This window comes from Triplophysa dalaica, chromosome 9 (genome assembly GCF_015846415.1).
Source record: "Triplophysa dalaica isolate WHDGS20190420 chromosome 9, ASM1584641v1, whole genome shotgun sequence".
NCBI classification, from domain to species: Eukaryota; Metazoa; Chordata; class Actinopteri; order Cypriniformes; family Nemacheilidae; genus Triplophysa; species Triplophysa dalaica.
Window position 1 is genome coordinate 4,287,802 of NC_079550.1, and position 14,261 is coordinate 4,302,062.

General features: G+C 39.9%; 1 protein-coding gene across 4 annotated transcripts in view; it reads right to left on the minus strand.

The window, feature by feature from the left end:
• The window catches only part of LOC130428547 (cytoplasmic dynein 2 heavy chain 1), a 62,727-nt gene that overhangs the window by 20,586 nt on the left and 27,880 nt on the right, over nucleotides 1-14,261 (minus strand). For all 4 annotated transcript variants that reach the window (XR_008907484.1, XM_056756670.1, XM_056756669.1 and 1 more), the window contains 26 exons: nucleotides 14,080-14,188; nucleotides 13,802-13,915; nucleotides 13,451-13,593; nucleotides 13,310-13,379; nucleotides 13,060-13,220; nucleotides 11,416-11,553; nucleotides 11,228-11,341; nucleotides 10,907-11,067; nucleotides 10,451-10,574; nucleotides 9,739-9,860; nucleotides 9,567-9,653; nucleotides 9,345-9,471; nucleotides 8,705-8,846; nucleotides 8,427-8,536; nucleotides 7,788-7,886; nucleotides 6,945-7,068; nucleotides 6,053-6,216; nucleotides 5,818-5,937; nucleotides 5,493-5,627; nucleotides 5,248-5,391; nucleotides 5,082-5,171; nucleotides 4,873-4,938; nucleotides 4,620-4,670; nucleotides 4,462-4,539; nucleotides 4,206-4,337; nucleotides 3,750-3,822 (listed from right to left, as the gene is read on the minus strand). Coding sequence is in view for 3 of the 4 variants with exons in the window: in XM_056756670.1 (XP_056612648.1) it covers nucleotides 3,750-3,822; nucleotides 4,206-4,337; nucleotides 4,462-4,539; nucleotides 4,620-4,670; nucleotides 4,873-4,938; nucleotides 5,082-5,171; nucleotides 5,248-5,391; nucleotides 5,493-5,627; nucleotides 5,818-5,937; nucleotides 6,053-6,216; nucleotides 6,945-7,068; nucleotides 7,788-7,886; nucleotides 8,427-8,536; nucleotides 8,705-8,846; nucleotides 9,345-9,471; nucleotides 9,567-9,653; nucleotides 9,739-9,860; nucleotides 10,451-10,574; nucleotides 10,907-11,067; nucleotides 11,228-11,341; nucleotides 11,416-11,553; nucleotides 13,060-13,220; nucleotides 13,310-13,379; nucleotides 13,451-13,593; nucleotides 13,802-13,915; nucleotides 14,080-14,188 (2,998 nt within the window). In the remaining variant the exon portion in view is untranslated. The remainder of the gene's footprint in view (nucleotides 1-3,749; nucleotides 3,823-4,205; nucleotides 4,338-4,461; nucleotides 4,540-4,619; nucleotides 4,671-4,872; nucleotides 4,939-5,081; nucleotides 5,172-5,247; nucleotides 5,392-5,492; nucleotides 5,628-5,817; nucleotides 5,938-6,052; nucleotides 6,217-6,944; nucleotides 7,069-7,787; nucleotides 7,887-8,426; nucleotides 8,537-8,704; nucleotides 8,847-9,344; nucleotides 9,472-9,566; nucleotides 9,654-9,738; nucleotides 9,861-10,450; nucleotides 10,575-10,906; nucleotides 11,068-11,227; nucleotides 11,342-11,415; nucleotides 11,554-13,059; nucleotides 13,221-13,309; nucleotides 13,380-13,450; nucleotides 13,594-13,801; nucleotides 13,916-14,079; nucleotides 14,189-14,261) is intronic.

The window sequence follows — 14,261 nt, forward strand, 5'->3', positions numbered from 1 at the left end:
TTTAAAAGCAAATGAGGTGGGCATACTTCTAATTCCTATTGTATCGTCACCACCACAGCCATGTCGCGGAGACACTGTGTGTTACACTGCAAAAAGAAAGCCTCTTTGTTTGTCGTGCCAAAATATGAAACAACTAAATACTAATGGTTACATTTTATTTACAACACTGTTCCTGAAAAGTTCAATCCTAATGTTCAAGTTTGTGCAGCGCATTTCACCAACGATTGCTTCACGAACGTGGGAAAGAGATTAAGACCGGCTATAAGTGAAAGCTTTGGTTAAAAAGTGGGGCTATTCCAACCATTAAAACTTCGCTGGTGCTTCAGATTCACAGCTTGTAGGTATATTTTCATTATAAAAGACTTTATTAGAGTTATGGAGTTACGGACTAATGCGAGTTGAGTTTGTCATGTGTTTGTGATCTGCAAATGCAGACACGCGCGCACATGAAAAAAGATAACATAAGTCCTAATACTCAGTAATAATGATCCAACTAGAGGCAACAAATGTTGTGATTATAATGTTTTTTTATTTAGTATTTATTTTGGGTTTAATGTCTTTGTTGAGCCGCAACGAGACGTGTTACACTGGTTGATCAAGAAGAGCCAAAGCGCTCACGTTATTTATTATGTTACCATACCCTGCTGTAATGCAAGCTTGTTTCTATCTCACTCAAACTCTGTATGATGTAATATTGTTTGTTTATAGTGTTTATAAAGTTGTATATAAAAGGTAAAACAGTTAGCTACAGTTTTTAACTATTTAACAAAATCTTTTTTTAATAAAACCTTACAAATCCTTTAAATCCTGCTCAATTCGAGCTGGAAAAGTTGATGTAGCGGCTTGATCAACTTCATTTTCCGTATCAGGTTCGGGCTCGAATTGATGAAAGGAAGTACTGATGACATTTTAGCGCCTGTCAGTGCAATTGCTTGGGAAAATTATGTTCAAAATATGGTAAGAGGCGTCACATTTCCCACACATTCTTGCAGTATTCTACCAATCACTACGCACTGGTTAACTGGCCAATCATAGCACACCTCGCTTTTCAGAGCGATGAGCTTTGTAAAAATCAGCGCGTTTCAGAGAGGTGGGGCAAAGAGCAGATACAAACAGGCACGGTATGTGGGAAATACAGCGGTTTTGATATATATATTTAATATTGTATACACGTTACATTAAATCTAAAACAAACGATAATATTTCTTTAACCCCTGTCATTTGACCCCTTTAGTCCCAATAAATAGATATATTACACATGTTTACTTGACATATGTTTAGACAGACCAATATTTTCTATGCTTTTTCCATTAAAAGATGCAATCTGTTCAACTCAATAGCTGTTAATACTGCAGTTGTCTCCTGGTTCCTAAATTACACCTGATTAATAACGACACAGGCAGACAGATGATTTGCTGATTTGTGTTGCCTTTATATGAACGTCTGATTTACTTAATGTTGTGTTCAAGAAACTTTTACCTCATGGCCCCATTGTGCCAGCGGCGCTTCCTAATCTAGGTCGACACAATATTATTAATTATTCAGAAATAACATACTAGTTGAGAAATACAATGATGTATACGCAGTTTTTTTATTCCTCTTCTGACAATGCAAACTTTTCTTCAGTCTTTTTAGACTATGAAAAAGCAATTATACATTCTAAAACTCTTATGTAAAATAAATGATACATTTCTGCAAAATTGATACGACTCCCCTGCCATTTACTTTCATTAGACTTTCTTCTTTTATTTTGTCTATTGCTAGCATTAGTGTTGCTGCTTATTTATCAATTAAAACAGGATAAGAGTAAATAAATATCAGTTCTGCATATGGGTTATCAGGCACATAAACATGCAAATAACTGGAATATGTATACATGTTATAAAAACTTATTATCGGTCGACCACTTCTTCTGCTCTGCACTTTAAGTGCATGTTAAAATACAAAAGAATGACAATTGACAGCTCAGTAAATGATCGTGGCTAGAAACGGAAAATTTACATGACCATCTTTAACCCTTCAACATTATAACAGAATCCTACTGGAGTCTACAGCATCTGTCGCAACATCATCACCGGTTCATCATGTGACTGTCACTGGTGATCACTGCTGCTTTCTATTCAGATTATGCCTCCGTTATACCATGATAATGAGTCCATTATACTGTGATTGACAGCAATCACTGAACATACCAATAAACACAAAACTGTACAAAAGAATATCAAAAAGACACAAGGATGAGGAGAGAGAGAATGAAAGAAAATCTGTGTTTGTGTGTTGATGGTCAAGTTTATTAGCAACTGTTGTGTGTGTGTGAAGGTAAAAGAGATAAATGTTGTGTTTATGCAGGTTTTAATTGAGTCTCATTACCACCAGCCCTAGAGAACATCCATCACTGCTAATTGAGTGTGTGTGTGTGCGCGGGGTTTCTCACATGGCTGATCTGAAGAAATAATAAACTGATGACTAAAGATGAATCGATAGTTGTGTATTGAACTGGAGTCAGATGTACAGTATGTATCTAAAGCCTTGTTCAGACTGCCAGCTACAAAGCGAGGCAATCTCCTTCATTTCAATGGAGAGCCAGCGACTTGTGGCAACACGAGCGACAGTGACAGTAGGTGATAGGAAGTGGGCGTGTCTTTTAGAGATTAGCTTAACTTTTTTTCAAATGATAAGCGACTTTTGGGGGCGACACCAATAGGAGTAAAGCAGCGGAGCTCACGTCATACATCTGTCCTCAGTTATTGCTGGGTTTGTACTACACATACTGTAACAGTCGCTCGCGGTCTGAGTGCAGCTTAAACCTTCATTCAAGTCAGAAGTGAAGCTCAACACGATCTCAAGCCTTCCCGATTTAACATATTATGTGTTAGGTAAGAGTATTTATAATAGTGCTGTCAATCGATTAAACAAATGTATCTGATTAATCACTGATTTCTGTGATTAATCTCGATTAATCGCACATAACATTAATGCTTTTAAATCTACTTTTACATTCTAATAATTTCACATTCAATCTCAAAATGAATGTGGAAACAACTGATTTCTTTCATGACATCTTTTAATGAATGAAAGCCAACATTCTGATATTAGTACTGCAACTGATGTCTCCATTAAATTGATCATTTTTTCTTTAATTAACATTAATTTTCGAACACTTTACAGTCTTTAATGCTAAATACTAAATTAAATACAGAATTAAAAATACAAAACAAATTGATGTTCTCTTATCTTTTGTTCTTTGATCAACATTAGTGACAGGAGTCACAGCAACAGGTTTAAGAATGCCGCCCCATTAAGAGCTGCCGCTGTACGCAAAAACAATGTTTTTGTTTTTTTCAAGCACGATTAAACATAATACTGGTGTGCTGTCTGACAGAGATTCACTGACGAAGCCTTAAGCCCGTGACTGTATACACCAGACAGCTAGAAGCTGTCTATCTACACTGAACGCATCAAAACAACGATTTCAAAGCCTCCTAAATGGCTTAAATGCCTTTAATTGAATAAGAGTGTGATTTGTCTACGCTAGACAAAGGATGAAAACGCATGTTGCCATATATATTTAAACACGTTAATCTGAACGCATAAACGCATGCGTTAACGCGTTAACGTTGACGGCCCTTATTTAGAACTAGCTGTGTATAAAAACAATAGAAGTCTATGGAATGTCTTAAATGACATAGAGTTAAAAAAAGCGTGTGTATGTGTGTGGTCATGAGAGCTCTCTATCTCTCTGTACTTACCCAAAGCATGAGATGCAAACGCTGCCATAGCACTCTGTAATCTATCCGGTCTCAAAGCCTGAACCACCAACACCTGAAAGAGAGAGAGACAAAGAGAAAGATGTGAGATGCTGCCATCTCAGGTCATTTTCGACAAAAAGAGTTTGGTTCCAAAAGCAAAATAACTAAAAAAAAATCTATAATCATATTTTTTATTATGTTATCATGTTTTTATTGTGTTAGTTAGTAGAATTGTTTGAGTTATTATGGTTTAAATCAAATCAATACAACTGCAGTTTGATTGATATTAATTGGAGTGCACAATAAAAAACGTGATTTAACTCTTCATTTATTTATGTGGAATAATCTGAAGCTTGAACAAGTTGATGTTTTTTTTTTGATGGACTATATCTCTTTGGCTTGAATTTGAAAGGCTGATGAACTCTGATTGGTGCTTGCTTATGATTGACAGCTCACCTGCTGAAAGAGAGAGATCTTCTTGGCAACAGAAGGAGGCATTTCCTGTTCGCAGCAGGAACTGCGTGAGAAAGCGAGCCAGAGGTCTGTGTCGTTCAGATTCAGAGACTGATATAACACAGGACAGGTGGTCTAAAAGAGAAGGAATCTTTATAAGTCAACATACTGAAGACAAATCTGATTGTATGTATCTACTAGCCAGTCGATTTCTCAAAGTTTGCAATGTCTGACATGAAATCTTTGATTTGTGACTTACTTTGAGCAGCGCGGCACCCGTCAGCCTCTCCTGATCAATCCATGATGGAAACTGTCCTTGCAAAGACATCTGGGAGTCCTGAAGAAACACAGAGTTCGTAAGACAGTAGGAGATGGAAATTATTCAGAGAAAAAAACAAACAGCACATAGTTTCATACCGTCTTCCGAACCATGTCTCCAACGATGAGCCCCGTGAAAACATCCCATTCCTGCGTGGAACACAATTCACAACAACATTTTTGTCTCTTCTATTGTGCTGCACTGCCGTGACAAATAACACAACATTTGTCCAAGCAGCCCGATGAGTAGCACCGAATATAGAAACGCCACGGTTCATTCATCATTGACTATCAGACAGAGTTTATTAACACGAGTGAAAGGTTGTGTTGGTGCACATTTGTGTGTGCTCACATTTTCCTGAAACAGTTCTGGATTCATTCCCTTCACAAAGTGCAGCGCAAACATCAGCTGATCCACCTGGAAACAAACAAAACTTACTTTCAAGTCGCTTTAAAGGCACTAGCTCTGATTGGTGCTGTGGGTTTAAAGTGGGCGGAGTCATCTGTTTGGGCACATATGTTGGGCACAACTAGCGATGTAAGTTTTGGCATGCGTGTTACCTTAAAGAGAGAGCGGCAGATGTATTCATACACCATGTTCTTAAGACTCATCTCCAGAGTGCGGATTCTTTCATCTGTACTTTCACTTTCCTAAAACACACAAATCAAATCAAATCCCTCCTCCGGATTCTCGTGACCATGATAAACTGTGAGCGTGATGTGTCACCTGTTTGTTCTGCAGCGCTCTGTGAAAGAGACGCAGGAACGATGCCAAACTGAATCTGTACATGTTATTAATCTTGGACAGATCCACGATCACAAAATACATCTTACTGGCCGTCTCAGCCAATGGCAGGAAAGCATCTCTCTCCTAGAGACAGAGAGAGAGAGCCAGATGTTACACTGGTGCCATCTGGTGTCTCTTCACCTCTCATGTCAACTGTATAATCACACACTCGTTCTCATTGTCACCTGGTCAAGTGATGTCTGTAATCGGTGTGACTCAGTCAGTGATTGGTGGATCAGGGCACTGCTGGCTTTCGTCTGGTTCAGTGACTCAATCAACTCCTTGTTCTCCAGAATATTCCCTTGAGCTGTGGCCAGAGTCTACACACACACAGTTATTAAACAAACACAGTGTGCATTCCTCTCTCTAGAGGTCCTATGTCAGAGCAAAGAATTCTGGGAATTTGATGCAGCATTACAGATGGCATGCTTGCATTGCTCAAAGAGAGTCCATGCTGGGACTGCTCAGAGACAGGAGACATAGAGTATGCTGGGATTGATCCTTCAGTACCTCTAACAGTGACTCCTCCAGTTGTGCAAGTTGGATCTTCTTCTCCTCCTCCTGTTGTAAGAGTTTGGTTTTTTGACTCTCCAGCTCAGGTTTCTCTTGCTGAATGGTCAATGCTAGCAGCTAAACACACACACCATAATATGCGTATTACTATATACAGTATATGCCGGCATTACATTGGTCATTATCTGTTTTTGATATCGGTATGGGCCTATAAAAAGCCACATGTGGTCACCTGTCCTCGCAGGCCTGCCCTTGTGGTGGTAAAGTTGACCTTTGTGATCACAGATGCTGCGTCCGGTGGAATGAACGGACTGGGATTGCGGGTCGACAGAAAGAGCCGGAAATCCTCATTATAGTCAATGACTTTGTCTCCGATCTGCACTACATATCTTGGCCCTGACACACAAACAAACAAAAAATCATCAAGGCATTATATATTGCCATACTGCTTCATCATTCTGCATAGCTAGTTTTTAAAATGAGCATCATAATGAATGCTGTCTTGAATGCTGCTTGTAGGAGGGTTTGGGGGTTGCCAGATTGTGAGGTAGGAGGCAAGATGCAACAATATTCTGTGTGTGTGTCTGCAATGCAGTTGTTTCTCCAGACACAAACACACACACACACTTTAATGTCCTTCTCTTCATACAACAACGTTTATCTTCCTCCCTTTGGCAACCAATACTCTTCAGCATATCTGTGCTTCAACAGACACACACACACATCAGCGTATGGAGTGGAATGTGTGTGTATATACGTGTGTGATACAGGGAAGCACCAACAGTAACTGGTAACGTGATGTTTTTAGCATCAATTCTAGCAAGAGTACTATGACCATCAGTGTATCTACTCAACACAACATAACACTTAAATTTCCCATATACAGTAGAAAATAAAGCTTATACATATTGTGATTATACGTATTGTTTTTCCAAGACAAGGTGATACAACAAATGCAGCAATAATGTATAAATACTAAACAGCCTGAATACCAAATTATTATTTAATGCATTTCAGTAATGAGATTGTGTTGCATCTGGTATGAACAAAGTGTAGAGCACACATCACAGAACACACACCAGCACAGGTGCACACCAGCAGCCGCACACACACTCAGCGCTCACCCTGTGCGATCAGGTCTCGTCGCAGCAGCGGGTACAGAACAGGTTCCACACCATCCATCTCCTGAATGATCAGGGTTTTCCCAAAGCGCACAGCTAACTCCAACACCGTCATGAAGTTAGCATCCTAAAAACACAACACATAAACGTGAGTGTGAGACGTACTGTATCACAAAGCATAGTTCCATACCGTTACATCCTCGCTTGAAGTTTTCCGTTATTTTTATTTGATTACATTTTGAAATTTGACTGTTGCTCAGCTCCTGTTGCATCATGGGATAGAGAAGTGTCCATCCGATGCACAATCACAAATCTCGGCAGAAGCAGTAGACCATCCGGGAATTTCTCACCTACTGTTTTGTGCATACTGAGGTTTCGGATAATACTACTCCTGACTCATACTCATTTTTGCTCACTATATAGTATGAAGTAGGCGATTTCGGACACAGAGCCTGTCTAGACCAGATGCGACCGTTGCTTTGCGACACAACACATGGTTTGTTACATCGCGCCGCATCCAGTGTTCACAAAAAATTATAGTACGTTCTAATGCGTTTCTAATGTCTTTTGTTGTGTCGCGCCTGGTATAGACACAGAGTTAATAGTATTTTTGTAAAATATACGTGCAACTATGCATGGAATACCTGGACGAACAATAACAGCAGTATAGAATAAACTATATCACAGTGTGATATAGTGAATCCCACAATGCAATGCCAATTCCAATTGACCTTCTATGTAATGAGCGAACCAGAAATAATATCAGCTGTGATTTTTACCATAAAACTAGACTTATAATGCCAAAGACCTCGGTTAGGACACAGCCTAATATGAGTGTGTTCTCACCTGTTGGTTTATAATCTCCAGCCGATGCTCTTTCAGGTGAGTTCTCAACCATTCTGTCGCACGAGAAGACGGATCGATCAAAAACGGACAGGAAACACTCTGGAGAAGACAAGATAACTTTCTTTTAATAGAAACAATATAGGATAGGACTTAATTTCACCCATGGGGATTTAGTTCAGAAAGTAGAAAAATGTATCTGCAGAGGTGAATCAGGGCAAAAGCTCGCACAACACTATATCATTTTAGAGACACAAACAAACTAGAGAGCCAAATCAAAGGTTAAAAATGTTTTCAGGATTGATCTCAAAAACGATTTGTACGTTGAACTTTCTCATCCCCTTTAAAATGACAATAACTTATTTTTGTGAGCCCTGATTGGTCATGTGTCAATTCATTGACATGTCACTATGTTAAACAGTGCAGTAGTATGCTATAAGTTATAGGAATCTAGAAAAAGACAACTAGCTTGTGAGGTGTGTGTATGATCTTACCTGGGATCTTAGCTCAATAAGCTGATGACAGCATGAGAGGGGCAGACAAATGAATGAATGAGCGTGTGAGTGAGTGAGTGAGTGAGTGAGTGAGTGAGTTAACTCTGAGCTTCATGGGAAACAAAGATGAACGGAGTGTGTGTGTTACCTGCAGGATGACCAGAGCATTCTCCATAGACAGGTCATCAGAGGGCAGTCCTTCACTCTTCCAGATCAACTGCTCACTCTCAGAACACAGGAAGTGACGCAGATCAAACTCTGCCAATTAGAGGACATGGCTGTTTAAGCCTCAGCCAATCAGAAAACATTTCTAATCTAAAGGCTTTAAAAGCAGTATGTGTGAGTTCTGTACACCATGAACAAATATTTTACACATTCAATGTTATAATTCTGTCTGGTGTGTGTGTGTGTGTGTGTGTGTGTTACTCTGTAGTCCTGAAGTGTTGATCCAGTTGTCCAGACTGATGCGTCGCTGATCTTCAGGAGCTGCCGGCAGGTACGTGATGAAAGCGGCGGAGAGTTGAGCTCTCTTAGGAAGAGTGTCCATTGCCTCACTGATTTCATCCACCTATACACAAACAAACACACACACACACACACATTAAAAGGGTAGTTCGCCAAAAAATACTCTGTCATCATTTACTCAACCTTTTGTCATTTCGAACCGGCATGACTTTCTTTCTTCTGCTGAAAACTAAAGAAGATATTTTGAAGAATGATGTTTTACTGGCACCCATTCACTTGCATTGGATATGTGTCCACTCCAAACAATAGAAGTGGATGGGGTCCAGTGCTGTTCGGTTACCAACATTCTTCAAAATATCTTCTTTTGTGTTCAGTGGAAGAAAAAAGTCTGAAATGACAAGAGGGTGAGTAAATGATGATGGTATTTTCATTTTTTTTGGTGAACTATCACTTTAACTCACTACATATACAATAAACACACATCTGATAACACAATTAACACATACACAAACAAACACACACATCATTGCATTAAACAAAAAATAATAGATATACACAAAGTGCATCAAACACACTCAAGCATCTATACAGACATACACACCTGTGCATTCCAGCGTGTGTGTTCTCCATCCAACTGCTGTAGGAGTTTCTCAGCGGCACTGATGGTCTCCTGAGCTCTGCTCACTTCTGATTCCAGCTGAGCCGCTTCAGTGGTACGACACTGGAATCTGAACACACAAACAAACACACAACATTACACCTCATCATGACCAAAATCTATAGCAGAATCACATTTGTGAAGAAGACAATTTAGAATGCATACTTCTCCTTCAGCTCCAGAACTTTCTCTCCCACAGAGTTCAGCTCCTTCTCCAGTCTGTTCTTACGCTTCTCTGTCTTACGCAGGTTTCTAGAATAATACAGTGAGAAGTTACTTCCCTCTTTAATGATCCACATCTGTAATGATGCTGTGTTGTGTGTATGAGTGTACTGACTCCATGAGTCCTGCATGCTCAGACTCCAACGGTTCAATCTTCTCCAGTACGTGTGAATACTGTACATTAGCTTTTACCCATGCGGCCAGAGGAGCGGCGGCTGCACTCGCACGCTTGGCATTCTACAACACAAAGATACACAGTTAGCTTAGTGACGACATTGTTTTTTATTATTAATTCATGTGACTTTTTTAGCTAGCTTGAGAAAACTCCAATTGTGTTGTCATGTAAATGAATCAAAAATAATTTCCTCATCACATCTTGGTGACTCGATGGCTGAGTTTAAAGGGATACTTCACCCACAAATTAAAATTCTGTTATCGTTTACTCACTTTCGGGTTGTTCCAAATCTGTATGAATTTCTTTGTTCTGATAAACACAGAGAAAGATATTTGGAAGAATGCTTATAACCAGACAGATTTTGCTCCCCATTGACTCCCATAGTAGGACAAAATACAATGGTAGTCAAAAGTGCCCCAGAACTGTTTGCTATCCTACATTCTTCAAATTGTCTTCGTTTGTGGTCAACAGAACAAAAAAATGACAAATTTTTCCCGCTATGGGAGTCAATGGGGGCAAAATCTGTCTGGTTACGAGCATTCTTCCAAATATGTTTCTCTGTGAACAACTCGAAGGGGAACAAATCATGACAGAATTTTCATTTTTGACTGAAGTATCCCTTTAATCAGGTGTGTGTATGTGTGTGTCTGACCTTGGGGTCAAAGGACGCTCGGTTTCGATGCAGCAGCTCCTCGACACTCTGCCTGATGTCGTGAGTGATGTTGCGGGCGTCAAACGTGACGATATCTTCCCGCACTCCTCGCTTGGCTAAAAAACTGCCGTTTATAAACACTCCATTAGCTCTTCAATTATTCAACTCATTTAATGGTTTTAACTGAAAGCAAATGACCTAACGGATTCTGAGCGCTTATTTGCAATGAAAATGTGCTAAATGAAAATCCTCAATTAGGCGGAAAGACATTAGATTAATTTAGCATGAAGTATGTGGAGGTGTATTAAGCGCTAAGGCAGTTTCATTTGCCTGAAAGAGATAAACACCGTAAATATAGACAGAATTCATTCTGTTACGCCGTTAAAACGTAATATAAACTGTGAGTAATGAGAGAGCGGCCCAAACACCCTCAATCTCATTCTTTTTCTCTCCCACCTCTTCATGCTGACCCAGGAGGTGTCAAATATTCCCATGAGTCTCAGCACTCCCTCCAGGATGTCTCGGATGACGTCGGGTGGCATGCGCAGGGAACGGATCTCAGACAGGGACTCCGATTTGATGTTGCCCACCGCTTGTTTTGCCTCTTCGACCAGAGGCTAAGAGGCCCACACACAACAAACAATAGCACATAGATGACGTCCACACACAAAGAAAACAATTCATTAGGCTTTGTGAGTATGCGGTCCAGATCACATGACTCATGCAGTCATGTGATCTGGACAGGTGTGGTCATTTGATGAGGAAAGATGTGCTCACCTGGACCTCTCGGAGCTCCTCGTCAATGTTCTTCTTCCGCTCTTCGATCTTAGAGACCTCCTTTGCCATTCTCTCTTTGATCTTCTCCATCTCTGTCTTCTGGTCACTGGCATTCTGAAACAAACACACAAAACAGGCTCAGCGTGCGGTTACACACATCGCAGATGAACACGCGCACAAACACAAACCTGCATGGAGAAGGTGATTTCCTGAAGGGCTGCATCAGCCTCGGCCTGTTTGGTCTTCAGTAAGCTGCTCTGTTCAGCTGCCCGTCTCTTCAACTCATCCACCAATGCCTTCGCTTCATTCAGCTTGGCCACACCTGCCTGTGGTCATGTGATAAACGAAGAGCAAATGATGCGTGTTCTGATACGCGGCAGATTCATTTTCCAAAAACATGTTTCATTGCAAAAAATGACATTCATTTTTGTCTTGTTTTAAGTGAAAATATTGAAGACTTCTTAAACCAATATGCAATTACTTGTCAAGAAAAGTGACCTAAGATATTTTGTTGTGTTTTATGAAAACGAATGTAAGAATTATTTAAGTTTATGGTAAAACAACCAAGAAAATCTGTCCATGGGGTGAGAAAAATAAACTTGAATTTAGTTTGACATTTCTCAAGTACCTAAGTTGCTTTTCTTGTCAAGGTATTGTATTTTGATTTATTTTGATAATGTTTACATATTTGTATTAAAAAAAAAAAAAAAAAGACACTTAGTGAGAATCTCATTATTTGCAGTGTTTAGTATACACAATTAATAATTTTGTGATTAGATTTTTTATTTTAAGTCCTTTAAAGGGGTCAAAATGGCGCATTTTTCTGTGTCTTTGGTGTGTTATAAGTTGCCCATGCATGTATTAGACACATTAAATTGCATGTCTCATTCTATCTAAAAGCAAATGCTCACCCTGACCTGCCTGAAACACCTAGTGACTAAAACCGCCCAAATCTATACGCAAATAAGGTGGTGTACCTATCAGCACATTTGAAGAGGAACCTGATGTTCCAAATATCGTAAGAGGCGTTACATTTCCGTGACATGCTTGCAGTATTTGACCAATCACTACGCACTGGTTAACAGGCCAATCATGGCAAACCTCCCTTTTCAGAGGGATGAGTTTTGTAAAAAATCTGCGCGTTTCAGAGAGTCGGGGCAAAGAGGAGATACAAACATGCACGGTATGTGCAAAATACAGCGTTTTTTAACCTTAAATTGTGTATACACATTGCATATCATCTAAAACAACTGATAATATTAGTTTTAGCCGTGCCATATTACCCCTTTAATGTCAACATGTTGTACAGCTTTAAGATCAATCCAATCAGATGTCAAGTGCAAAAATGATCCATTTAATTGCACAGTGAGCTCATAAATCAAGTGTATAATGTTAGTTCTGGCAGGTTGCGAAAGTCAAGTTTGCATCAGCTGATTCTCCTCTACCTATAGAAGTATGACGCAATCACAGATTTTGTTTTAAAATCCATCCAGCTAACAGCAGCTTGTCGCTCTGGAGCAAATGACCCTTCCCATCCCCAGCTCCACTTCACATTTACAATCGGGACTCAACTTCTGTTATTCCGTTTCATAAGTCTCAACTACATTTGAATTATGCTTTACACTTAAATGTCTTTGAGAACTAATGACATCTGTTTTGTGTACCCCAAGGTTGGTTATCGCTGTTCTCCCTGCTCTTATTCATGCTGGCTTCATGGATGGGCAGGGAGTTTTGCTCAGAACAGAACCATACCACCAATCTAAACTGTATGCTAATTGTCAATCATTTTTGACAGCGAACCTGACAGAAATGAGCGTAGTGAGGATGTTAACCTGTAAGTGCTGTTGTTTTTGGGTCAGCTCTTTGCGTTTCGAGCAATAGATGGACCGGTACACCTGAAGAAAACTTAGGTATTGACTGGGCGTCGCTCCGAATTCCCGACACGACTCGTGGATCATCAAGAAGGAACGATAGAGGTCTGCATGCACAGATGCTAAAAGGACAACAAATCAGCCAATCAAAGACCTTCGAGAAAAAGCTATTACACATAAAATCGAATGTATTCTGTAGTCTATTTCATACCAGATTTCTCCTTCTGTCGTTCTCCCTTCTTGTCATCTTCTCCCATTCTCGACAGCATCATCTCTGGGATCTAAAGCAGAGTCACGTGAAGAGAGAGGTACTTCCTGTTTGACATTTCTGTCTTTAATAAACAATCTTTACCTTCTTCATGCTGCTGTCTGACCAGCCCTCCATCCACTGGACTGAGCACTTCCTGTAGAGGGCGGGATTACTCTCACAGTTAATGGTGAAGTGTTCATTAGTGCAGTCCATGATCAACACCACGTGGAGGTTCTGAAGGACGCCTACGCACACACACAAATTACACACACAGAAGTCGCACACTCACAAAAGCACACAAACAATTAGAAATGCACACAAAGAAATCACACACAAAAAAGACATACAAAATGAACAATTGAAAGAAATATACAAATCTCAGACGCACAGAAATCACAAACTGAAATCACACGAACACATGTATGCGTGCATTATTGCTGTGTGTGTACTCACGGTTGGAGAAATAGTTGAGAACTGGAGCAGTAAAGCCGTCCTGTGAGGCTTGATCTTTCAGAGATGACAGCAGAGGTTCCAGTTCTTCGGTGGAGTACAAACCTGGAACTTCACCTAGAACAGACATACACACATAAAAAATACAATTAATTGCTGCAAATAACTACTGGTTGTAATGAGCAAATGACATCTGGGATCCTCAACAGGACTTTGATATAGAACCCTAACTGTAGGACAGTTGAATTCGTCTTGATTTGAGAAAACTTTTTATCGTTCACCTGAGGACAACAGACTGTTGACCATCTCCAGAAAAGAGAGATGAACAAACTGATGATCTTCTAACAACAAAACAACCTGCTGTCCGTCTACACCAGCCAACTGCATCACCTACACACAGAGAGAGAGAGTTTTATCAATAACCTCGTTTAAAGAGAAGCGCTCTGAGAAGCTACTTTTAATG